The sequence below is a fragment of the Taudactylus pleione genome, unplaced genomic scaffold (assembly GCF_031769625.1).
Source record: "Taudactylus pleione unplaced genomic scaffold, aTauple2 ptg000313l, whole genome shotgun sequence".
Taxonomy (NCBI): Eukaryota; Metazoa; Chordata; class Amphibia; order Anura; family Myobatrachidae; genus Taudactylus; species Taudactylus pleione.
The window spans coordinates 53,047-80,940 of record NW_028284714.1 but is presented as its reverse complement, the minus strand read 5'-3'; the positions used below and the strand labels follow the sequence as shown (position 1 = coordinate 80,940).

General features: G+C 45.1%; 1 protein-coding gene across 1 annotated transcript in view; it reads right to left on the bottom strand.

Annotated features, from left to right (window-relative positions):
* Positions 1–27,894, bottom strand: part of PC (pyruvate carboxylase) — a 525,492-nt gene that overhangs the window by 465,055 nt on the left and 32,543 nt on the right. The window contains exons 2-3 of the mRNA XM_088442518.1: positions 14,478–14,613; positions 12,947–13,131 (exon numbers count right to left, since the gene is read on the bottom strand). Of these exons, the coding sequence (XP_088298644.1) occupies positions 12,947–13,131; positions 14,478–14,613 (321 nt within the window). The remainder of the gene's footprint in view (positions 1–12,946; positions 13,132–14,477; positions 14,614–27,894) is intronic.

Below are 27,894 nucleotides of genomic sequence, written 5' to 3'. Positions count from 1 at the left end.
CTTGTTATCTCTATTTCTACGAAGTCCATAGGGTTCCACAGGATACCTTGGGGGTATAGGTGTGACGTCAGTCGCAGGGCACCAAAGAGTTAAGCTTTCAGCCTCCCAGGATGCACTAGGTCCCCCTCCTATACCCCGCCCCCGGGCCAAGGCACCTCAGTTAGTTACCAAGCCATAGGCCGGTGGAGGAGAAGGAAGAGAGAGAACAAAGATCTGGACACATACAAGAATCACATTCTCACCAGAGGGAGACGGAAAACCGGTGACCAGAGCAAAGCCCATCTGCAGCACAGGTGCGACAGGGCGGGAGTCCTGTGGAACCCTATGGACTTCGTAGAAATAGAGATAACAAGGGTAAGTTCTTACCATATCTCATATTTTCTACTTCAGGGTCATTAGGGTATCCACAGGATACCTTGGGGATGTCCCAAAGCAGTATCCTTTAAGGGTGGGGACGCTCCTGTGCAGAAAGGAGAATCCGCCGCCCGAAGGAAGCATCCTGAGAGGCGAAGGTGTCAAACCTGTAATACCTCACGAAGGTATGGACAGAAGACCACGTAGCAGCCTTGCAGATCTGAACTGCCGAGGCACAACGTCGAGCTGCCCACGAAGGACCCACAGACCTAGTGGAATGAGCCTTCAGAGAAGAAGGGACCGGTAGGCCTTCATGAAGATAAGCTTCAGAAATAGCCATACGGATCCAGGCTGCCAAAGTTTGCTTTGAAGCAGGCCAGCCCTTTTTACGGAAACCATAGAGGACAAACAAAGCATCCGACTTCCTAAACGAAGAAGTGCGGTCAACATAAGTCCTTAAGGCCCGCACAACATCCAAAGAGGCCTCACCCACGGAAAGACCCGGTGAGTTAAAGGCCGGAACAACGATTTCCTCGTTAACATGAAACTGGGAAACAACTTTGGGAAGAAACTCGGGCCGAGTGCGGAGCACTGCCCTGTTCCCATGAAAAACCAAGAAAGGGGGTCTACAAGAAAGAGCCCCTAACTCAGAAACACGTCTGGCCGAAGCAATGGCCAGAAGGAAAACAGTCTTAGCTGTTAGCCATTTAATATCCACTGAGCCCAGTGGTTCAAACGGCGGTCCTTGGAGAGCCCTCAGAACCACAGCCAAATCCCAAGGCGCCACAGGTGGAACAAAGGGCAGCTGAATACGGAGAACACCTTGCATAAAGGTGCACACATCCGGGATTGTAGCAATCCTACGGTGAAACCAGACAGATAGGGCCGAAACCTGTACCTTCAAAGAAGCAAGGCGAAGCCCATGATCTAGTCCCGCTTGCAGGAAGGCGAGAATCCGAGACAGACGAAACTCCCGCGGTGCATAACCTCTCGGTCGACACCACTGGAAGAACGTATGCCACACGCGATGGTATATCCTCGCGGAAGACGGTTTCCGAGCTCGTAACATGGTACGCACCACAGAGCTGGAAAACCCCCGGAACCTCAGCATGGCCGTCTCAACAGCCACGCCGTCAAAGACAGCCGAGTCAGGTCCGGGTGAAGGCAAAGACCCTGAGACAGAAGGTCCGGTCGTAGCGGCAACCGCAGAGGACTGTCCACGGACAGACCCTGAAGGTCTGAGAACCAGTGCCATCTGGGCCACGCGGGAGCTATCAACAGGAGCGTCCCTCCTTCCTGTTTGAATTTCCGGATTACCCGTGGAAGAAGGGAGACCGGAGGGAACAGGTATGCGAACCGGAACTTCCACCGGACGGACAGAGCATCCACCAGAGACGCCCCTTCGTCTCTTGTGCGAGACCCGTACACCGGCAACTTGTTGTTGTGCCGGGACGCCATGAGGTCGATTTCTGGAAGACCCCACCTGTCCACCAGTAGTTGAAAAACGTCCGGGTGCAGGGACCATTCCCCTGGATGAACGTCCTGGCGACTTAGAAAGTCCGCCTCCCAATTTAGCACTCCCGGGATGAAGACCGCTGATATGGCCGGAAGATTGCGCTCCACCCAAACCAGGATCCGAGAGACCTCTACGAGAGCCGCCCGACTGCGAGTTCCTCCTTGCCTGTTTATGTAGGCCACGGTGGTAGCGTTGTCCGACTGGACCTGCACCGGGTGACCCTGGAGAAACCGCTGTGCCTGCAGGAGAGCATTGAAGACCGCACGGAGTTCCAAGATATTTATTGGAAGCTCCGCTTCTGTCGGCGTCCACCTGCCCTGGAACAAGTGTGGACCCGAAACTGCTCCGCAGCCCCGAAGACTGGCATCCGTTGTCAACAGGACCCAATTTGGAACCCAGAACGGACGTCCCTTGTTGAGGTGGGTCGTCTTTAACCACCACGCAAGGGACAGGCGAACCTCCGGGGTGAGCACAATCGTCTGGAACTTCAGAGACTGAGGCAGCCCGTTCCACTTGGACAGGATCAGGTGCTGCAGAGGTCTGGAGTGAAACTGGGCGTATTCCACCATGTCGAACACCGACACCATGGAGCCCAGTAACCTCATCACCGAGTGTAGAGACACCCGGCGGCTGTGCAGACAACTGCGCACCCTTGACTGTAAAGCAGAGATCTTGTCCTCCGTCACAAAGATCCTTTGCTGTCCCGAGCCCAATAAGGCTCCAAGATGCAGAATCCTCCGAGACGGGATTAGAGTGGACTTCTGCCAGTTGATTAGCCAGCCGTGCCGTTGCAGCAGTGCAATGGTCAGGTCCAAGTGGTGTAACAGGAGCTCTGGAGATCCTGCCACCAATAACAGGTCGTCCAAGTACGGCAACATGCGGACTCCTTGCAGCCGCAGAGAAGCCGCCATGACCGCCATCACCTTGGTGAAAACACGTGGTGCTGTCGCCAGGCCAAAAGGTAACGCCCGAAACTGGAAGTGGTCGCTGCGGATTGCAAACCGAAGGAACTCTTGATGGCGCAAAAGAATAGGGACATGCAGGTAAGCGTCCTGTATGTCCAATGACACCATGTAGTCCCCAGGTTCCAGCGCCAGAATGATGGACCGTAGGGTCTCCATCCGAAACTTCGGGACCCGCAAAGACTTGTTGAGTGCTTTGAGGTTGAGAATCGGACGATATGACCCATTGGGTTTCTGTACCAAAAATAGATTTGAATAGAAACCCTGGCCCCTCTGGGAGAATGGAACAGGCACTATAACTCCAGCCTGGAGCATAGTGTGCAATACCTTCCGCAGCTCCGCAGCCTTGTTCCGGTCTGATGGTAGACCCGTGGTGAAGAATCGAGCCGGGGGTCTGTGCCGGAAGGAGAGGGCGTACCCGTGGGAGACTACCTCCACAACCCAAGTGTCTGTCGTAGTGAACGACCAACACCGGGAGAACTGCAGCAGGCGGCCTCCCACCCTGGGATCCCCCAAAGGGAGGCCCGGACCGTCAGGCCGCAGGCTTGTCATCTGGCTTGGGGGCCAGACGTCTGGTACTCCATGCCTGTTTCCGGGGCTTGACCGATTTCTTAGGGCCAGCCTGTCGAGGAAACGACTGTGGTTTGGGCCTGCCCTGGGCCCTAGATGACCGAAAGGACGATGGTCCAGAACCAGAAGGAGCAGCGGCCGACGGGAGACAAGCAGATTTGGCTGCCGCCAGCGTGGCCACAATCTTATCCAGATCCGGACCGAAGAGAACTTCTCCGGTAAACGGCAACGCTTCCAGACCTTTCTTGGAATCTGCGTCCGCCTTCCAGGATCGCAGCCACAAGGTGCGACGAGCAGCTACCGCTGCTTAAGAAATTCTAGACACCAGAGAACTAATGTCTAGAGCCGCCTCGTTGATGTAGGTGGCCGAATCACGGAGATTGCCAATCAAAAGAAGCCTCTAATGAATCCGCCCAGCGCTCCATCGCTCTGGCAACCCAGCAAATGGCCATAGCCGGCCGTGCTGCCCCCCCTGCAAGGGAATAAGCGGACTTCAGGCAGATTTCTACCTTGCGGTCCGTAGCATCCTTAAGGGAGGACATGGATGGCATCGGCAATGTGGCACTACGGACAAGACGGGTCACGTGAGAATCCACCTGTGGAGGGGATTCCCACTTAGCAAAATAATTATCCGCAAACGGATAAGCCACCGCCAGGCGTCTCTGCGGCTGGTATCTTTTGCCAGGTTGTTTCCACGCCTCCTCTAAATGGTCCACCAACTGACCCGAAAGAGGAAAGACTGTGGCATCGCCCTTCACATCTCTGAAAAAGGCATACTTAGATTCAGCCGCTCGGGGAACTTCGTCCTCAATCACCAAGGCTGTGCGGACCGCCCGAATAAGTCCAGGAATATATACTTTGGACTTAGCATCAGCGTCCTTAGTATGGAGAGGTTCCTGATCGTAAGGATCCAGAATCTCCCCATCATCAGACGTCCCTTCGTCATCCTCATAAGGAGCGGACAGAGACGCCACCGGCCTTTTATGAGGCCGCATCACAGACTCCCCTTGCAACACATCCGACAAGTGCTGTACAGAACTCGTCAGGGAGTTAACCCACGCTGGCTCCTGAGAACCCGGGAGCGGGGAAATAGGGAGACTGTGGGGTACCACCAATTGTCGTGGGAACCCCTGCATGGGTGACGACACCACAGACTGCTGGGACAAACCCATCGGAGTAAACGCGGGCTGCGGAGCTAACTGGCCCACTAAAGCTGTTAACGCCTGAGCGAAACAAGCCCAGGGCGGCTCCTGTACCGTTGCTGTAACCGTAATAGGCCGCGCCATGGACAAACACTGCCGGCAAAGGCCCTCCGCGCTACCCTCCCCCTCCGCTAACGGTACTTTGCACGTGGTACACTGAAGCCGGAGGGGAAAATCACTTTCAGACATGATGGCACCACGTATGTGACCTCTCTCACCAATTAAGTATTAAATAGGCGAGAGACCACCCTGCAGCACCGCACCGCAAGGGCTTTAGCAGAAAGAACAGGGACAGTAATAAAGCTGATAGTTTTGAGAAGATAAAGTTACAGGCAGCAGCGCTAGCACAGTCACATACAATGCAGAGAGATAACAATTCCTGCACTAACAGCGCTGATCACTCAACTACACAGACACAGGGCCTGGTAGGACACAGCGCTGCATACACAGACCTGAGCCACAGCGGAGGAGAGGTATGCGGGGGGACCCAGACCACGATGCTTCCTTCCAGGCTTCCAGCAGCGTTTACCATGCGTTGCAGAGAAGATGGCCGCCGAGGAGCAGAGAGAAGCTGGCCTGGGGGAGGAGCGCTGACACAGGACCAGTCAGCACAGTGCAGAGAGGGCTGTGTGCAGCGGGGGAGGCGCCGGCTGTGAGACAGGGAAGGCGCGCTCCCCTGGCATGCATTTAACCCCTGGGACGCCGCAGCGCTACCGCTCTGCTGCGGTCCGCTGTCCCAGGGGGTAGTGGAAAGCGCAGGTTCAGTACCTGGCTCCACGCTGCAGCCAGTCCCCAGTGAGCCCCCTGCCTGGGGACTTAGGACCATGTGACCAGCGGGGACCCACCGCGGGACCCCGCTGCTTACCTTTGTCCCCCTTGGATCCGGCCATGGTCCGGAACATCTGGGGTCACCGCTAGCTGTGACCCCAGATGCTCACCAGCATCCCCGGATTGGTACCGGCGTTCTGGTACCGGCGTGGGTGTAGGGAAGACAGCATGGACGTCAGGACTGACAGTCCATGCTGTACATCCAGATGTGCAGCCACAGCTGCACTGAAGAAAGCTTCAGGGGCTCTTCTAGCCCCCACTCCGACAGGTGCACCCGACGCCGGCCGGCCACCAAACTAAACTGAGGTGCCTTGGCCCGGGGGCGGGGTATAGGAGGGGGACGTAGTGCATCCTGGGAGGCTGAAAGCTTAACTCTTTGGTGCCCTGCGACTGACGTAACACCTATACCCCCAAGGTATCCTGTGGATACCCTATGGACCCTGAAGTAGAAATTTTGTTCCTTAAATACCAAATCCTACACCCTACATCAGAGCTCCCAACCAGTAAGAAGAGCTACAGGCATAGATGTAGAGACAGGGACCATGCTCTGCCTAGACCACATCAGAGGCTCATGTCATGCTAAGTTCAGCTGCGCAAAGCTCCAGCTCTCAATCACCCCCAACCCCTTGTGCACATCAGTGCTCCTAGTGTTCCCAGCAAAAGTAAAGTACATTACAAATTGACTTCTACAGTATAACATCCCTAGGTCAGGGAAGTATATGGTCCACTTTAAGTGATGAATTAGATTATCCTTTGGGATCTATTGTAATTGCCATATATACATATTACCCCCTTTGTGCACTAAAGCCTGCTGTATATATGGGTAATTTCACATAATGTAACAGTAAACTACTGTGATGTATACGAGTCAGTGAAGCACATTTTCAAATGTACAGACAGCTTAAACATTCAGCAACAGTATGCCTGGTCCCCTATGTAGTATGCAAAAACACAAAGGAACCCCGTTTCCCCAAAAGACCATTCACCCAGAAAAGCGTATTTTGATCAACACTTCAAGCACTCAGGTCTGATAGCCCAACCCTGATTTGCTCTGGATCTGCTTCCTCTTCACGTCAGAGTTCCAATACTGTGTAAGCTGTAGGAAGCCTGTCCGGCTGAAAGCATAGCATGACTCAAAATTATCTATCAAAGGGGTGTGGATTAACAGATAGACAGTAAAAAGATAGACAATGTCTAGATAGACACCAGATGTTAGACAGTCAATAGGTCGACTGGGACAAAAGGTCGACACACTAAAGGTTGACAGGTACAAATGGTCAGCAGGGTCAAAAGGTCGACATGAAAAAGGTTGAGGCAAAAAATGGTCGACACTATTTATTTTTTTTAACCCTAACCCTCCCCCTCCCCTTGGTGCCTAACCCTAAAAAAAACTTAAAACCTCATGTGTCAACCATTTTTTTTGCATCAACCATTTTCATGTCGACCTTTTGTCCCAGGTGACCTATCGACTCTCTAACATCTGGTGTCTATCTAGACATTGTCGACCTTTTTACTGTCTATCTATAGTCCGGCACCCCTATCAAAGACTAACATGGATATCGGGGAATATGATTTTTCTTATTAAGTGCCTTATGAAAAGGAAAAATATTACATATTAAACTATGTCTACTGCAAAGGGCATACAGAAACCAAACACCTTCTTGGGTTTCACTGTACTTTTCTTCACCTGTGTACTAACACATCCCACTCCCTCACCTCTGTAGTACCACCATTTCCTCGCTCATCCGTGTTGTAACATTTGACATTCCCTTCCCTCACCTGTGTAGATATACAATCCCTCCCTCACACCTGTAGTAGCACATTACCCTCATTCTCACCTGTAGTAGCTTATTCCCCTCCCTCACTTCTGGTGTACACATTACCCCTCGCTCACCCCTGTAGTAACACATTCTGCTCCCTCACCGGTGTTGTAACTAGGGGTGAGCGGGTTCGGATTTCTGAAATCCGAACCCCCCCGAGCCCCCCCGATCCGAGTCCACTCCGAGTCAGGCTCGACTTTTCCCGCCTGACTCGGATCTGACATCGAGGCAAAACGTCATCATCCCGCCTTCCGAGTCTCGCGGGTTTTGGATCCTATATAAGGTACCCGCGTCGGCGCCATTTTCTCACTCGGCTGTGGACAGTGAAGAGGGAGGGTGGGAGTTAGTGCTGTGTAGTGTAGTGTAGTGTAGTGCTGCTGTTGTCCACTACTTCAAAGTCCATAGGGGCTGGCTGTGTTGTGCTGTGCTGCTGTTGTTAATAGGGGCTGTGTCCACTACTTCAAAGTCCATAGGGGCTGGCTGGACTGTGTTGTGCAGTCAGTTCTCCATAGGGGCTGTGTCCACTCCAAAGTCCTGTGCAGTGTCCCAGTCCTAAAGGGGTGCTGTAGTGTTGTCCAGGGGGTGCTCTGTCCATCAGGGGTGCTCCCCCCAAGTGCTAAAAAAATAATATATTTTCTGTGTTTGTGAATTGTGTGCGCAGTAGCCGCACGTGCATCAACAAAGTAGTGCCAAGCGTGCGCCTGTGTCATAAGTAAAGGGCCGGCTGGCTTGACCGTTAAAGGGTGCTGTAACCCCCGAAAGTACACTCCAGTCCAAACCAAAAAAAAATTATTTTCTGTGTTTGTGAATTGTGTGCGCAGTAGCCGCACGTGCATCAACAAAGTAGTGCCAAACGTGCGCCTGTGTCATAAGTAAAGGGCCGGCTGGCTTGACCGTTAAGGGTGCTGTAACCCCCGAAAGTACACTCCAGTCCAAACCAAAAAAAAATTATTTTCTGTGTTTGTGAATTGTGTGCGCAGTAGCCGCACGTGCATCAACAAAGTAGTGCCAAGAGTGCGCCTGTGTCATAAGTAAAGGGCCGGCTGGCTTGACCGTTAAAGGGTGCTGTAACCCACAAAGTACACTCCAGTCCAAACCAAAAAAAAAATTATTTTCTGTGTTTAGCCGCACGTATATATCAAATCGATATAACATAAATGGAGGACCAAACTTTCTCCGATAAAAATAAAATAGAGAAAGATCAAGAACCACTTCCTCCTAGTGCTGAAGCTGCTGCCACTAGTCATGACATAGACGATAACATGCCATCAACGTCGTCTGCCAAGGCCGATGCCCAATGTCATAGTAGAGGGCACATACAATCCCAAATGGCAAAGTTCAGGAAAATGACCTTGAAAAAGACATTTAAATCAGCTGAAGAGAAACGTAAACTTGCCAATATGCCATTTACGACACGGAGTGGCAAGGAACGGCTAAGGTCGATCCCTAGTATGTTCATGACTAGTGGTTCAGCTTCACATGACGATGGAAGCACTCCTCCCACTAAAAAAATCAAAAGAGTTAAGCTGGCAAAAGCACAGCGAAGAACTGTGCTTTCTAAGAAGATATCACAAATCCCCAAGGAGAGTCCAAGTGTGGTGGTGGTTGCGATGCCTGACCTTCCCAGCACTGGACGGGAAGAGGTGGCTCTTTCCACCATTTGCACGCCCCCTGCAAGTGCTGAAAGGAGCACCCACAGTCCACTTGCTGATATGCAAATTGAAGATGTCACTGTTGAAGTACAACAGGATGAGGATACTGGTGTAGCTGGCGCTGAGGAGGAAGTTGGCGAGGAGGATTCTGATGGTGATGTGGTTTGTTTAAATCAGGCTCCGGGGGAGACAGTTGTTGTCCGTGGGATGAAAAAGCCCATCACGGTCATGCCTGGGCAGAAGACCAAACATTCCACCTCTTTGGTCTGGCAATATTTCTATCCAAATCCGGACAACAACTGTCTTGCCATATGTACCATATGTAAAGGTGAAATAAGTAGGGGTAGGGACGTCAACCACCTAGGAACATCCTCCCTTATACGGCAACTGCAGCGCGTTCATAAAAAGTTACTGTCAAGTTCAGAAACTTTGGCTCAGACCGTAAGCAGTCCAGGGACACCTAAATCCCGTTGTCCTGTTGTATCCAAGCGCCTGCAAACCACACCGTCAACTCCCTCCTCGTCAATTTCCTCCTTAGTCAGGATCGGAAGTAGTCCTGCAGGCCATATCACTGGCATGACTGACTCTCCTATCCGGGATTCCTCCGGAGGATCCTGCATTGCTACGCCTACTGCTGCCGCTGCTGCTGTTGCTGCTGCTGCTGGGAGTCGTTCATCATCCCAGAGAGGAAGTAGGAACACCACTACTTTTACTAAACAATTGACCCTCCAACAGTCCTTAGCGAGGAGGATGAAGTACGACAGCAGTCATCCTGAAGCAAAACGTATAACTGAGGCCTTGACTGCTATGTTGGTGTTAGACGTGCGTCCGGTATCCGCCATTAGTGCAGTGGGATTTAGACAATTGATGGAGGTAGTGTGTCCCCGGTTCCAAATCCCGTCTAGATTCCACTTCACTAGGCAGGCGATACCGAGACTGTACAGAAACGTCAGAAAAAGTGTCCTCAGTGTCCTGAAAAATGCCGTTGTACACAATGTCCACTTAACCACGGACATGTGGACAAGTGGAACAGGGCAGACTAAGGACTATATGACTGTGACAGCCCACTGGGTAGATGTATCACCTTACGCAGCAACAGCAGCAGCGTCACCAGTAGCAGCATCTCAGAAACGCCAGCTCGTTACAAGGCAGGCTACGCTGTGTATCACCGGTTTCAGTAAGAGGCACACCGCCGACAACCTCTTAGAGAAACTGAGGGAAATCATCGCCCAGTGGCTTACCCCACTTAGACTCTCCTGGGGATTTGTGATATCTGACAACGCCACCAATATTGTGCGGGCATTACATCTGGGCAAATTCCAGCACGTCCCATGTTTTGCTCACACAATAAACTTGGTGGTGCAGAATTTTCTGAAAAGCGACAGGGGCGTGCAGGAGACGCTTTGGGTGGCCCGAAAAATTTCTGGCCACTTTCGCCATTCAGCGACTGCGTGCCGAAGACTGGAGCGCCAGCAAACACTCTTGAACCTGCCCCGCCATCACCTGAAGCAAGAGGTTGTGACGCGGTGGAACTCAACCCTCTATATGCTTCAGAGGATGGAGGAGCAGCAAAAGGCCATACAAGCCTATACATCCACCTATGACATAGGCAAAGGAGGGGGTATGCACCTGACTCAAGCGCAGTGGAGAATGATTTCCGTGTTGTGCAAGGTTCTTCAGCCCTTCGAACTTGCCACACGTGAAGTCAGTTCAGACACTGCCAGCTTGAGTCAGGTCATTCCCCTCATCAGGCTTTTGCAGAAGCAGCTGGAGAAAGTGAAGGAGGAGCTAAGACGGAGCGATTCCGCTCGGCATGTGGGACTTGTGGATGAAGCCCTTCATTCGCTTTGCCAGGATTCCAGGGTGGTCAATCTGTTGAAATCAGACCACTACATTTTGGCCACCGTGCTCGATCCTAGGTTTAAAGCCTATGTGGTGTCTCTCTTTCCGGCCGACACAAGCCTGCAGAGGTGCAAAGACCTGCTGGTGAACACACTGTCAGCTGAAGCGGAACGTGACACGTCAACGGCTCCTTCTTCATTTTCTCCCGCAACTGGGGCTGCCAGGAAAAAACTTAGGTATCCTAAGCAACCCGCTGGCGGTGATGCAGGGCAGGCAGGACCAAGTTTGGACATCTGGTCCGGACTGAAGGACCTGGCAACAATTTCTGACATGTCTACTGTCACTGCATATGATACTGTCACCATTGACAGAATGGTGGAGGATTACATCGGTGACAGCATCCAAGTAGGCATGTCAGACAGTCCATACCTGTACTGGCAGGAAAAAGAGGCAATTTGGAGGCCCCTGTACAAACTGGCTCTATTTTACCTGAGTTGCCCCCCCTCCAGTGTGTACTCCGAAAGAGTGTTTAGTGCAGCCGGGAACCTTGTCAGCGAAAGGCGTAGGAGGTTGCTTCCACAGAATGTGGAGAAGATGATGTTCATCAAAATGAATTATCAGCTCTTCCAGGGAGACCAGCCTCCAGAACGTACAGAGGGACCTGTGGTGGTGGATTCAAGTGGGGACGAGTTAATACTTTGTGAGGATGAGGATGTACACACTGAAGAGGGTGAGGAATCGGTGGATGAGGAGGATGAGGATGACATCTTGCCTCCGTAGAGCCAGTTTGTGCAGGGACACATTAATTGCCAGCTTGTTTTGTGGGGGCCCAAACGAACCAATCATTTCAGCCACAGTTGTGTGGCAGACCCTGGCGCTGAAATGATTGATTTGTTAAAGTGTGCATGTCCTGTTTATACAACATAAGGGTGGGTGGGAGGGCCCAAGGACAATTCCATCTTGCACCTCTTTTTTTCTTTGCATTATGTACAGTTTGGGGCCTAGTTTTTCTAACTGCCATCCTGTCTGCCACTGCAGTGTCACTCCTAGATGGGTCACGTGTTTGTGCCGCCCACTCCTGTCGCTTAGCATAGTCATCCAGCTACCTCGGTGCAACCTTTTGGACATAAAAACACTATTGTGAGGTGTGAGGTGTTCAGAATAGACTGGAAATGAGTGGAAATTAAGGTTATTGAGGTTAATAATAGCATAGGAGCAGAAAAACCTACAAATTCTGTGATTTTAGCTGTTTTTATGCTTTTTTTCAAAAAAATACAGATCCAAAACACAAAACCCAGAACCCAAAACACGGAAGGGTGGTTTTGGCAAAACCAATCCAGATCCAAAACACGAAGAAAGATCCAGATCCAAAACCAAAACACAAAACACGAAAAGTGGCCGGTGCACACCCCTAGTTGTAACACATTGCTTTCCTTCATCCTGTAGTAACATATTTAACATTCCCCTCGATCACCTGTGTAGTAATACATTTCCTCTCTCACCTCTGTAGCAACACATTCACCTCCCACACTATTCAAATAGGGGAGCCACACCAACTGTCAGTGATGTTTGGCAGCACTTGGGATGACAGTTGTGTGTTGGAATATGAACTGTGCTACAGCCACGATGGGACAGACAGGACATTACAAAGGGGGAGGAAACATTTTAGCCCTTTGCACCCCCCAGGAGTCAAACTTTGAGCAAATCCCTACTTCGTGGGCACCCACATCATGGAAGGAATACACGCCCCGATTTTCATGATTCTAGGTCCAGGGGTTTGTGCTGGGCATTGATGAGACAGTGAGTCAAGGAAAAACGGCCCCAGCACTAGATCACCAATTATATACAGGATTATATACCTTGCATGTACATCACATACTTTTGCCTTTTCTCAACAAGCAGATTTCCATCCATTTTAGGCATCCCATTAAACACAACCAATTATGGTTCATGTGCTTTGAGAGTCCAGCCATAAATCATATACTTGGCAAGTACCTCTTTAAACGTTTGAATTTAGTGTGCTCCATAGGGAAGTGTTTTTTGCTCTTTTCCTTTGAGTCAGTCAGGCCATCTGATATATATATATATATATATATATATATATGAGATATAACAGAATCCAGATGTAATCTTGTGGCTTGTACATACCGATCAGTCTACTAGCATGTTGCGGATTACTGTATTTAGGTAAACTGCTTACCTTGGCAACCTTTATTATGTCTGGTATGTTTAAGTAAGCCTGGACTGGAGGCAATCCCTTCCCTATAAGATAAGCCTCATCTGCCTTCTGCCTGTGAATTTGACCAGTGTCCTGCTCGGAGTAAACTGCAACGGTCCTTATTCCCAGTTCGGTGCATGCTCTGAATACTCTGGTAGCGATCTCACCTGTACAAAGAAGAAACACACACATGATTTGCCAAATATATATGGCACATAGGGCCTGATTCAGAAAGGAACGGAGTTGCTAATACGCACGCAATCGGTCGATTCTTTGCATGCATCGCCGTGGACGTGCGCAAACTAGCCATTGTGATTGGGACTGCAATCGCAGCGCCTACGCAGACCCATCGCAGAGTGTTTGACAGGAAATGCCATTTGTGGGTGGTAACGGTGGGTTGCTCGGGTGAACGCAGGCGTGCCACTGCGTTTCTAGGCCATTACAGGGGCGTGCATAAATTATCCACTGCGATGCCTTACGCAGCCTGAGGCCTGATCGCGTGCATGTAAGTGTGCAAGTGAGCTAAACAATACGGATGAGTGTAAGGTAAAGTGGGCGTCCTTATGTAGTGCAGTGGCAACATTGCAATCGCAATGGATTAGCATACTATCACAGTTGAACTGCGTGCGTATTCACTATTGCGTTCTGTAGTGAATCTGGCCTATAAAGTACTTCTGCAATGCGACCAACCAATTCATCAAACAATTAATAGGGTGGATATGGGTGTACAAACTATACGATGGTCACTGCGATCCATTGCGGACTATAAAATTGGCCAATATATAGTATAGTGTGTACCCAGCTTTAGACCTCTGTAGGACTAATGACTTGTTGGCAATCACTTAATACTAAAATGTCCAAATTAAAGTAGATCACTGGCAAAATGTAACATTAATGTCAGTAGTAGTAAGTGACTACTACTAAAGATGGCAAAGACAGAATAAGCTACATCACTATTACTGACTTTTTTTCTTTTTAAATAATCTTATGACAAGTCAAAAAAGAAACGAATACCCCCCCCTCCTGCCACAACCTATAGGAAAAAACGAAAGTTATTTCTGAATTCACAAATATGAACTGCAATATTTATATAACATCTATAATACGGTACTTGTGTACTTTACGAACTTATTGCAGAGAGAACCCAAGTGTTCTACACTATTATTATCAATCATGGTCATGGCGAGGTCTAAATCCCCTTCACGGAGAGGATCCTCTTGTCATCAGCCAGTGTCCAGCATCATTCCCTACCATCCAAGTGGGTATAGAGGGGGAATATAACCTTGTGGCGAGTGTAGCGAGCCACCGAGCCCGAAGCGTGGTGAGCGGACAACTTTCTTCTTTAGGTGGGGACAACTTTCGGTACTTGTATACGTAAAGTACACAAGTACCATTTAAAACATTCATTGGGTTCTCTCTGCAATGAGTCCGTAAAGTACACAAGTACCTATAATACTTATGTAAATGGCAGATTGATATCCTAGCAAGACTATTATTTAATCCCTGTAATTACCTCGGTTGGCAACTAACACCTTCTTGATGGGCTTGTACTCCACACGTTGCGTACTCTGGAAGGCGACATTGAGCACAGAGATACGTTTAACACCCAGAAAGCTTAGGCCTCCTTTCACAAAACGAAGCTGCAACATCTGAAGGGGACACAACAACACAGTATAGTGGTTACAGAACAGTTACAGGTCACAGAATACCATTATGACATCACAACTCCTGAGCCTTAACCAAAGGGAACAACATGAGTCTGAGTACTCCGATTCAAGTACTGGAGATAACCGTGACACAATATTATTTAAAGCAAGAGAGGTTAGAAGAAAAAAAAAAATGAGGCCATGTAAGATTTAAAACTAAATTACATTTGGCACCTATGATAGCTGCTCTCACCGGCGACATGCTTGTTACATGCAGATTTTTTTTTTTATTCTTTGCAAGCAATTATCACCAAGGTCTACAAAGACATTACACATTTGTTTGAATCATTTCATAGATTTGGTCCAGTATATTAACAACCAGCTTATAAGTTGTCACAGGCTCCAAAGAGCTGTATAAACAGTTAGCGTAGAGATATCCAGCTTAAAAAAAAAATATATATATATATATATACACACACACACCATCAATTTATCTCATGAACACATCAAGTTCACGTTTGATTGTAACTAAGAAAAAGTACATTTTCTTTATGTCAATATTACCTGGACTGGCGCCTCATTCAATACTACCCTGTACAGCAAGCCTACTGACTGCAACACACTTCTCCACGCACAGAGTCAACATCCTGTCTCATTAATTAAGAGCCTGCCATATTCACAGTTTTTGCGCGTGAAGAGGATAACTAATGATCCCATTAGAGCAGAGGAAGACATCAACAAGATGATGTTAAAATTTCTGAATAGGGGCTACAATTGGAGAGATCTACTAGTAGCAAAGGAAAAAGCTTTACTGCAGACGACGGCCAGTCTACAGAATGAAGTCACGGAATCAAGGAAAAGTAAACCAGTGCTGTTCATCAACCACTTCAATAGTGGGAGTGGTTTTGTGAACACCACCACTAAAAAACTGTGGCCGATCGTCAATACCGACTCGAGTCTTCCAGGACTTAAAAACACCAAGGTGATGATGGGTTATAAAATAGGTAAAAACCTTAAGGACTGGCTGGTGCATAATGATGTATCTAGATGTTCACCGAGCCCCAGCATGCATTTCCTAACTAAGAGACCGGGCTGTTACAGATGCACAGGTTGTACGACATGCAGATACTTGGAAATAGGACCAGATGTGGTACATCCACACTCAGGTGTACGAATACCTATCAGACATGTTCTCACCTGTACAAGCAAATATGTCATCTACATAATTAGGTGTCCCTGCGGACTTGTTTATGTAGGGAAAACGTCATGTACACTATGAGTGAGGATGGCTCAACATAGGACGGCCATCCGTCAGGCACTGGAAGGAAAAGACATTGATCAGCCAGTAGCCAGGCATTACAGTGAACATAGACATTCATTGGCTACCCTTTCGTATAAAGCAATCGACCATGTACCCATCTCCAAAAGAGGAGGTGATAGAGACAAGAAACTGTTACAACTTGAGGCACGGTGGATACATAGGATGAATTCTGTTGCGCCTTTTGGGCTCAACGAAACATTATCATTTGCTTGTTTCCTATAATTATGATTATGTTTTTCAGGTGGTCAAGTCCTATGTTGATGTCCGCATTGGATTGCTATGGTGGTGCCTTTGTTCTGTTTATTGGACAAATATGATTTCTGTCATTTCATTCAGTAATATATATTCTTGTCTTTGCATACTTTTTCATTGGTCATTTACAGTCAACTCTGTAGTGGTCAGTTGGGTCTTGCCTGCGTATATTCCTTGATTTCAATATATAAAAAAAAAATTTTTGACCTTTAAATTTGGACCAGTCAAGTCATGAGGTTACTCAGGTGCTTAGTTGGATGATTGGACCCCTTGGAAACCTGGATCCGGTATATTTACTATCATACAACAATGGATGTGCCCGATTTTCGTCCGATCTCTGAAGCAATACCTTGTTGGCCTGGTTAGTACAAGGTTGGGTGACCACCTTAGAATCCCAGGTGTTGTAAGTGAATAAAAACAGTATCCTTTGGACGTAACGGTATCTCTCCAACGATTGACTTTACAACCTCCTGACTACAGTTATCATTGGATTTATACATTATTTGTACTGGGCTCATCGCAGTGCATCTATCTTACTTGTGATGATTTCTTGCATCACATTATAATGACGTAGGTCATTATTTCCTTTATTGTTACAAATATACACATATTATACTTTTTTGGAGATGATTTCTCCTTGTGTACTATATACAAAAAATTTTTTTTGCAGTACATGCCCGACCATCCTATATTGACACTTGTAATTTGTTTTATCCGAGTATGTTTTATTGTTATATGTCACATTTGTATTTTGTCTGGTATATATGTTTAGTTTGTGTGTCATTTTGTGTCATGTTACACTTACATCACTTTAGGTATGTGTATCACTGTAGTTTGTTTTGTTTACACATGGTTGCTTAGCAACGCATGGTTCACCATGATCATTGTCTGTATGCATTTATTATTGTGGTGCAGCGTTTGATACATTTATGCAGACCTACTTCTAATGTTCATACTTGTTTTGCCCTTGTGTTTAGGCATATTATGTTATTCTTTGCCTATGATCTCGTATTTTCCCCTCTGGTGGGAGTATCAGTCACCCGATCAGGTGATGTCAACAAAGGAGCACCAGGCTCCGGCAACGTGCGACGTCATCGCGCGCGCCGGGATGCCTGTGGTGCACATGGATGACGTCATCTGCTGGGAGGCACCAGCCGAGAGGTGGAAGTAGGATTGGTCTGCAGCAAGCGCGATGTCTGTATAAAGGTATGTGGTTGTCACTTTGTTCACTGAAGTTCTTGATAAAAGTCGATAGACTGAAACGTTGAACGAACGTCCCCTGAGTTGGAGTCATTCTTTCTATGCAAGACCCGTGAGTGCCGCAGCAATTTTTCCCCACATTACATAAGTATTCATTTACTTCTGATGGCACCTGGGCATTTTTGAAGTTTGTGTGGAGTGCTAGCCCCAATCGCTATATATATATATATGAGAGATATAGATGTATATAGAGATGTATATAGAGAGATATATATATATATATATATATATATAAATAAATATGAGAGAGAGAGAGAGAGAGAGAGAGAGAGAGAGAGAGAGAGAGAGAGAGAGATATATATATATATACTGTTCCAAAAGCCCAGCACTCCGCAGACCACGTTGTAGGTCTCTTTTACCTGCTCCAGGTGCCCTCAGCAGTGGAGATCACTCCCTTAATGCAAAGGTGCAAACAGGTGTCTTTTTTTTATTCTACGTTTCGGGGTCTCCCCCTTCCTCAGGAAACGTAGAATAAAAAAGACACCTGTTTGCACCTTTTTTTAAGTCTCCAGAAACATGATGAGTGCTGGGTTTTCTGATTTTATTTATTTAAGCAATGTGGTCACAGGCCACTTGCACCCCAGTCCTGGGAATGGCGAGTGCAGGTCTGCACCCCAGATCTGGGAGTGGCGAGTGCAGTGGATTTCTGACTTTGTTTATGCGGTTAATTTTTATTAACCTTTTGTGATCATAGCTTTCCCATGCACCCCATGTGCAAACTCGTTTATATTAACCTGTGTCAGCTGTCTTTTTGGTAGTGTGATAGAAGCTATGTCAGGTGACTGCCTTACCTTTAAAAGCCAATAGCTGGCAGGTGAGCTTTAAACCAGGTAACATTTTTTCAGTCTAAACTATGTGATAGCAGCTACCAGGTTTCCATCAGTGTGACGGATATTACCTGCAGAAAGTGGGGTCCCGTGATGTGGGCTGCGGGCTTAAATGCATTGATCAATCCATGAACCAAATCCCCATTATTTATTTACTTATTTATACATCATTGTGAGTGTTTAAACATGGTGAGTGCTGGGTTTTCTGAATATATATATATATATATATATATATATATATATATATATATACATACACATACATACACACACACATACATACATACATACACATTCAAATATCACAATATATACTTTCCTGAAAGTGTCTAAAATACTGGTGTGCACATGCAAGGCCTGAATACCAATTACTGATGCAATCCGCCACCCTGCACATGCTAGGCCTGTATGACAATTACTGATGCAATCCGCCACCCTGCACATGCTAGGCCCATATGCGAATTACTGATGCAATCCGCCACCTTGCACATGCTAGGCCTGTATGCCAATTACTGATGCAATCCGCCACCCTGCACATGCTAGGCCTGTATGCCAATTACTGATGCAATCTGTCAGTGCTGCCTGCCCCCTCTTTGCTAGTTGTCACTTTTCCTGACCTTCATATAAGTGGATAATGGGAGGAAGGAGAGGAAAAAAAAAAACAAGGGATAATGATTCCCAAGGATCTATAATCTTGAAAAAATGCCTGCAAAGGGAATAAATTCTAAAATTTGAAAGAAGATATATAAAAATGTTCTGTGCATTTATAAAGCTTTGACGTGGGTAACGCTGCCATATCTCAGGGGTGGAACCTCACCATTCAAGGTAAATTCTTGCTTTCCTACCACTATTATTTGCTGCCAATAAATTTTAGCAGGAAAAAGTAAACAGGTATTCCAAAAGCCCTCCGAACAAAAAGTTTATCTTCCAACATTTGAAACAAAGTATAATTTGTATTTTGTACATTCCTTTGATGTCATGTTTTTTATGGCAAAGTACTGCAAAGTCACAAATGACACACATGCATGAATACTGCAACCTATGGGTATAGAGTTTCCAGCACAATTACAGGACATCATAGCCAGTAACTATAACTCATTACTTCTACAATTTACCAACTATGAGATCTCTTGGCTAGGACTTTTAGTTTCAGTTAAAATTATGTTACTTCAGAGCTATACCGTCTTTAATTCCTGGTTGTTTAACTAAATGTTACGCTGTTATCTCATCTCTGCTTTTCTTTGGAAGGGTAAGGATAAGCAGAATGTCCAGGACTCGCTTATTTTGATCTAAACCTAAAGGTGGTCTGGCCGCTCCTAATTTTGAATTCTATCAACATGCTTTAAGACCAACTAAGAGATTGGCTTTCTTCCTCACTAATTAAACCCTGGGTTGATATTGAGTGCTCTAGTATGCCTTTCCGCTTACCAGAGCTTTTATGGACGGAAACCCAAAGTAGACCCTCTCAATCCCGAGGACTGAAGAGTATATCAGATTCTTTAGTGGTTTGGTACATGTTGATTAAGGTTTACGGCAAGGTCTCTCTTCCCTACTCCCAACATTTCTATAGTGGTGGTTTCAAAATTAATTCCCAAACTATCTCTAAATACTTGGTTAGATCGGGGCATACTGACAGTTCAGGATTTGTATGATCACCCGCTTAAGACATCTCTCCAACTTCAGGGGCAATATTCATTGCCTTCTAAAGACTTTTACAAATCTCTGCAAATTAGACACCGGCTATCTTCCAAATCTGCGAATTGTCAGCCCCTTCCTCCTCCTCCCTCCTACATAACTTCCAAACTCTCCTCACTAAACCATAAAAGCGGTATCTCTATGTGGTATAAAACCTTATTTTGCTCATTGGAATATAAAAAGTTACAATTTCAAATCAAATGGGAGTCAGAACTTTCAATCTCCCTTACTGACTAGGATTGGATTGTTTATAAATATTTTTAAAATGTCCAAATGTATAAATCATTCTCAAATGCTGTTTAAACTTATACATGATTTAGATCAGGGATGGGGAACCTCAGGCCTGGGGGTAGTATAAGGGCCGCAGAATCATTTGGTCTGGCCCTTGGAGCTTTTATCTGCTAGCCTCACCTGTCTAGCAGGGTGCCTAGAATGGCACCATGCAGCCAGAATCTATGCAGCAGTGCCACCTGGAGTATCCTTAGGACACTTCAGATGGTCACACCGCTGTCCTTACAGCTCCCTGAAGCATCCTCAGGATGTTCCGGGCATAACTGTAATCACCAGCAATTGTGACCCAGCCCCCATGTGACAGGAGGGGACGAGGCCTGCACCAGGCCCGCAAATAATGTTTTATATATCAAAATGACCCTCGGCAGAAAAAAGGTTCCCCACCTCTGATTTAGATCATACTCCAGGTAAATTACATTCAAGTTGGCCAGATTCATCTAAATTCTGCTGGAGGAATTGTGGGATGGAAGGTACCTGGATTCATATTTTTTGTACCTGTCCTATAATACAACCACTCTGAACTGAGGTCTTTAATTTGTTTAAACAGGTTACCTCAGAATCCATTCCACATCTCGCTGAAATAGCACTATTACACTATTTCCCCGTCAGTCCAACGACATAACAAATGTGATTGGGCATATTCTCATTGCCACAACAGCTTTGGCTAATTATTGTTAGAGACCAGACTCTCCCTCATTACCAAAACTTATTTTTAAGATTCAACGTAGTTATGAAATGGAAATTATAGGTTTCAAATATTCTATGTCCACTTCGTCCCCCATTGTCAAATGGTTTTCTAGGTCTAATTATTATGTTAACCATGTTTCTTCAAATCTGGCTGTCCTCTGATCGCAGTTTGTTTTCTATGACAAATAAGATTATGGCTCTAATTGTAATTATAATTGCAATTATTTCTGTATTTATCTCAATAGGGTGTATGCACTACCCTTTTTCTCCCCCTCTCTCTTGTCCTAGATTTCCCTGTTTTTCTTCAGAAGTATTTTATGAATACTACCTGGTTTGTCATCTAATATGTAGCACTGTCATTTTCAATAAAAATGTATTCAGTAAAAAAAACAAAAAATCTGCAACCTAATAAAGACTATGCCAATTTTTAGGAATCAATATGAACACAATGATGGTGAATGGTGAATTACAATATATATCCCATATAAAGCATACACTACACAGTTGTCATTGGGATTAGCAGTGGTTGAATATGATGGGTAGATATTGCCATAATACAATCTGGTTTAAGATTGAAAAAAAATAAAAAAAACATTTATCAATAACCTTCATGAAATACATCATGTGGGGGGAAGAAAAATAGTTTTACCAGTGCTATAAACTCCCTTTGTTGCTTATAAAATGGTTTCCACTCTCAAGGGATGACCTGGAATTGTTCTGACCTTGAGCATAAAATGATTGTGCAATGTTATATTGACTTTGCATTTACAATATTATCAGACCCTAATGTGTTTACACTGAATTGTCTACAGTTGGAATATATGCAGACATTGGAAAACCTCTGCATAAAAACTACATATATACTGTATGTGCCACAAATCTCAACACAACATGAGCAAATAACAGTTAGTTATACAATTTTATTTTAAACTTGGTACTTCTCAATCTGACATTCTTCACACATCTTTCCCACCCACTACTCTGTCGCTCTCTTGATTCCTCCCGTCTTGCTGTTTTTTGCCCCCTCGCTCTCCTGCTGCTTCTTTTTCTTACCAACTTTTTTCTAGATTTCATAACCTCCTCTGCAGGCTCTTCTATTAGTTGTACCAACCAGAAACTGTCTGCAACAAGTACTGTGTGCAACTGTGCGTTACATGCCTGGATTGAGTTCTAAACAATACAGAAGGCTAGTGTAATTATTTTGTATTTGTATAGGGGAGGAGGAGTGGTAGGGACGCTGGGTGCTCAGAGTGTATGGGAGTCCAAAGTGCACTCATGATGACAATTTTTTATCAGCACTTGGTTTTATTATATAGACTAATAGAATATTCGACTGAGCATATACGGTGTTGCCTCGAACTGCCCCCATACTGCTCCATATACTATTACTCTTCAGGTACAGAATGATTCAGGTATGTTCTGTCACTTAGATGCAGTGGGAGCCATTGGATGGGCAGCTCTTTGACTCTCATATATAGATTAGCAATACTTTTTTTTTTTAAATCTTTATTTTTTTTACTTTTTAGGAATCCTCGCCTTTCATCAATGTATTTTTTTTCTGTGTGTGGCTCTGCGTCCCGTGTGCCTTTTTTCTTTCTTCAATACGCTCATACATTTTGGTAGCGTGTAATGCTGTGATGTGGTCATTAGTTGACTTTCAGAAGTCTCTGTAAGGTGGTATGTGATGAGTACATATGGGAAACAACATAAAGGCACACATACACTAGACTATTAAATTGAATGATAACGATATTGTTCAAAAATAGTTTGAAAATAGTTTGCAGATTGTTTAAAAAAAATGTCTTAGGTTCGCCTACACTGAACCACTGCTCGTTCAGTGTAGGCACATCAGACTGACAAACGACTACACGATTTGAATGTCGTTTTGAGATCTTTTAGTGAATGTGTGCCTTAAGTGTAGACATGTGTTCTTCCAGAACTCTCTGGAAAGGTGGATGGGAAGAGAGTTCATACCAACTGTCATTAACTGCTAATGTGATATCCTGTTGATTTTTAAATGAGAAGAGTAAAATATTAATGATCCTATATTATTCTGGAATATTACTTGGGCAGTATATACAGTTAAAATTAAATACGAATAAAAAAAAAAAGTTGATTAGACTTGCCTCACAAATACACAAAAAAGTTGACAATTATCTTCTGTAATATCTAAGTACATCGCTCCACAGCTCAAATAAATGCGTATTAAAAAGACAAATTCAACAGCAACAAGCAAATAAACAGTAATTCAGAAATTAGAGTTCCACAAGTACGGTAACAAAACCAAATTTTTTGCTCCTACCCTTGGAGGGTTTTGTAGTGGCAGGCGGACACTGTAAACATACCTCAATCCCCTTTTGTAGAGCAATTCTTGTGTATAGACAACTATATTAGTGCTATATGCAGAGGACCGGTTTCTTTTTGAGTCAAGAACAGACAAAAGTAATACTGAGGACCATTAAAAAAAAAATAGTTCTGAATTGGTAAAATTTATTTTATAACCTAAAAATTCTGTTTCTGGCCTTTATTACTTCCACATTTTACAAAATTCATTGCTCCCATTCAAAATATCACATGAAAAAAAAAAAATACTTTGAAAAGAGGGTCATATAGCCTCAGCATTATATACACTAAATGGCATGGCTGCTGTAGCCGTTTAAAAAAAATCTTCATGCTTATCACTGCCCTTTTTTGGAAGAGTCACACAAATTACAAAAATGAGATTTCCCAGGCTTGTATAAAAACTGCTAATGTTGCCCGCTTGCTTCAAGACTGATATTAAAATATGTAATAGAATGTTTACAAAATTAATATGGAATCTGGAAAACAATCGTATTTAAAAAAAATGTTCAGGTAATCAATGTGGAGGACTGCATATCCAAATGCCCCAGAATTGAATAAGCAGTTTGCCAACCAAAATCCCATTATGTTGAAGTTTATAATTAGAGAAATAGAGATCACTAATGGAGAAGGAAGGGTTTGATTGATACTAATAATTTAATTTCCAGGTTGGTTTGATAATTATCTAATGTTTATACAGGGTCAGAAATCATAACTAGCCTCTGAACAAATATTCATGTTCAAGTGAGGTTACACTAGACCGGTGGTTACCAATTAGGGTGTTGCGGGGCACTTGCAGTGATGCCATGGGTTGGCGATTCAGTATCAAATCATAAAATGTGGACAAACAGAAGCACAGCCCTGTCGACCACAACATAACTGAACCCAAGGATGATCAGTTACCACAATTTACTTAATTTATTGATTTTTGCTGAATTTCTTAAGAAACTTTTGGCCTAGGGGTGCCATGAAAAAAATGCTGATACTCTATGGCGCCATGTTCCAAGACCGTTTGGGATACCACTGGTCTAGACCTATATTTCAAGATTGAAGTGAGATATTTATGGATCTAACGAAGACAGGCAAAATGAACTTGTCTGGCTTTGGATTTAGAATGAAAATGCTCTATAGCAATGTTACAGTATACAGGAAGATGGGCTTTATTAACTATATAACACATTTCAAAACAGAGTTTCCAGAACTTGACATTTCAAGTGTGCTTAAGCATAGCACGTATAATACAAAACTTCTTGCTGGCTGCCAGACTTAAGGCTCATACATACTTAACGATATCACTCATGGAGCATATCGTTAAGTGTTATCCCTTGAACTGCCGGTCTCATGGTTGGGAATGACATTGAGCATACACATTGAACGATATCGTTCAGTGATGTCACCCTGCCACATCCTTGAACTTGCAGAATCTGCAGATATCATCAGATTATCTCGCAAGTTCATGGCGACGGCAGACATTATTAACGATCCGCGGGAGCGCGCATCGTTAACGATATCATGCATACACACTGGACAATATTGAATGCCATGAACGATAACATATCTGATCATCCAAATCGTTCACTTTATCGTCTAGTGTGTATGAGCCTATAAGTGTATGTCAAATTACATACAGTAGACCCTAAAATGTGTCCAGCACAAAGAAGGAAGGCAGTAAAAGATGGAGGGAGTTGGTTAATGTAAATACAGGCAGATCAGAGAGGTTGTGTCTGGTCTATTAAGGTTAATGTATATTCTGGAATATATTTTATATATAACTACGTAAAAAAATGTTTACGCTATGTTCTTGTGTAACCTAGATCCTTGTAAATCTGTGCTTCAAAAAACATTTATTCCCACACTAGTGCTTATTTTAATACTGTAGTGCCAAAGGAATCGGTATGATTTACCGCCGGACGCATGGCCGGCGGTTGGAAACCCGACAGCGGCATCCCGGCAGCAGTGAAAATCCTGATCGTCCTAAGGTATTTGCTAACCTATTCTACCCCTAACCCTAATCCCTCCTCTAAGTGCCTAAACCTAACCCCCCCTTCCCCGCTGCCTAAACCTAAGTCTCCCAGGGGGGTGCCTAACCCTAACCTCCCCCTGGGGTGCCTAACCCTAACCCCCCCCTTCCCCTAGCCTGACCCTACCCTCCAGGGGGGGTGCCTAACCCTAAATCCCCCCCAGAAACTCTAAACCTAACCCTCCCCCCCGCGGCTATCCGCACTCAGCGCCCGGCGTCCCTTCGATCGGGATGCCGGGAAACGGTCTCCCAGCATATGTCGAATGACAGGCGTCGGGATTTCAACCCCTGTCTTTAGACCCTTGCTGGGATTAGACAGTCGGGAAGATGGCGGTTGGGATTACGTCCGTCGGCTTCCCGACAGCCACCCGTGCCAAAGTGTCAGATTCTAAAGCAATGGCTCGAAAATAAAATAAGGCAATAATAGCCTCAGAGAGAAGTTATTCAGCTTTCAACATTACATGCACTTTTTATTTAAAGATATATAGATATATCTCATCATGGAGACCACTTTGGTCAATTGTGGCAATTATAATTGTGATATACCAAGGTGAAATATTTGAAGCTATGTTCATATAGATAAAGGGATATTGTCCCTCAATATACACATGGACACATTCAACAACAAAATATACCAATTGTATATTTCGTCCGTCTCACTATTTCTCTATTGAGATAGATTAATCTAATAGTAGATTACTGCAAATTGGTTGATAGAGATATTCTAGTATTCACATTACTCAATCATGAGTTTAATAAATACCAGTAGTAATGACTAAATAGAATTGCATATACATATATCAGTCTATTAGAGTGCTAATCTAGTACAGGTTGTATGAACGATATGCAGTTGGGAAGCCAGCAGAATTAATCCCGACAGCCGGCTTCCTGATTGCTTTATCCCGGCGAGGGTTAAATGACAGCCGTCATTTTACCAACGCCGGGAGATCAGCGCCTGGCATCCCGATCGAAGGTTTAGGGCTCCCGGGAGAGAACTTAGGGTTAGGCACCCTCCCAGGAGGTTAGGGTTAGGCTAGGGGGAGGGAGGCTTAGGAACCCCTGGGGGGGACATGGGTTTAGGCGGCGGGGAAGGGGGGGTTAGGCACTGGGGGGGAAGGTTAGGGTTAGGCACCCCTAAGGAGGGTTAGGAGGGAGGGGGAGGTTAGGTTAGTGAATACTTACCTTGGGGACGATCGGGATTTTCAACCATGTCAGCCAGCCGCTGTCAGGATTCCGGCGGTAAATCATACCGATTCCGTATGAACATCAGCAATAATCAAAAGAATTGGAATAGATAGATAGTTAGATTATATATATATATATATATATATATATATATATATATACACACACACATATATATATATATATATATATATATATATATACATACACACACACATATACACACACATACAGTCAGGTCCATAAATATTGGGACATTGACAGAATTTTCATAATTTGGCCTCTATTCACCACCACAATGACTTTGAAAGTGTAGTTAAAGCACATCTTGTGTGTTTCATTTCAGATTTAATTTGAGGGTAATTCCATCCAAATCAGGTGAATGGTGTAGAAATTACAACGGTTTCTATATGTGTCTTCCACTTTTTAAGGGGTCAAAAGTAATGGGACACACTAAACAATCCTAAAGTTTGGAACGCATAGACATCACCAGACGCTGGGTTTCATCTCTAGTGATGCTCTGCCAGGCCTCTACTGCATATGTCTTCAGTTCCTGCTTGTTCTTGGGGCATTTTCTCTTCAGTTTTGTCTTCATCAAGTGAAATGCATGCTCAATTGGATTCAGGTCAGGGGATTGACTTGGCCATTGCATAACATTCCACTTTTTAGCCTTAAAAAACTCCTTGGTTGCTTATGCAGTATGCTTCGGGTCATTGTCCATCTGCACTGTGAAGCGCCGTCCAATGAGTTCTGAAGTATTTGACTGAATATGAGCATATAATATTGCCCGAAACACTTCAGAATTCATTCTGCTGCTTTTGTCAGCAGTCACATCATCAATAAATACAAGGGAATCAGTTCCATTGGCAGCAATACATGCCCACGCCATGACACTACCACCACCATGCTTCACTGATGAGGTGGTATGTTTTAGATCATGAGCAGTTCCTTTCCTTCTCTTCCCATCACTCTGGTACAAGTTGATCTTTGTTTAATCTGTCCATAGGATGTTGTTCCAGAACTGTAATGGCTTTTTTAGATGTTGTTTGGCAAACTCTAATCTGGTCTTCCAGTTTTTGTGGCTCACCAATTGTTTGCATCTTGTGGTGAACCCTCTATATTTAGTCTTGTGAAGTCTTCTCTTGATTGTTGACTGACACATATACATCTACCTCCTGGAGAGTGTTCTTGATTTGGCCAACTGTTGTGAAGGGGTTTTTCTTCACCAGGGAAATAATTCTTTTGTCATCCACCACAGTTGTTTTCCATGGTCTTCCGGGTCTTTTGGTGTTGCTGAGCTCTCCGATGTGTTCTTTCTTTTTAAGAATGTTCCAAACAGTTGATTTGGCCAAACCTAATGTTTTTGCTATTTCTCTGATGGGTTTGTTTTGATTTTTCAGCCTAAT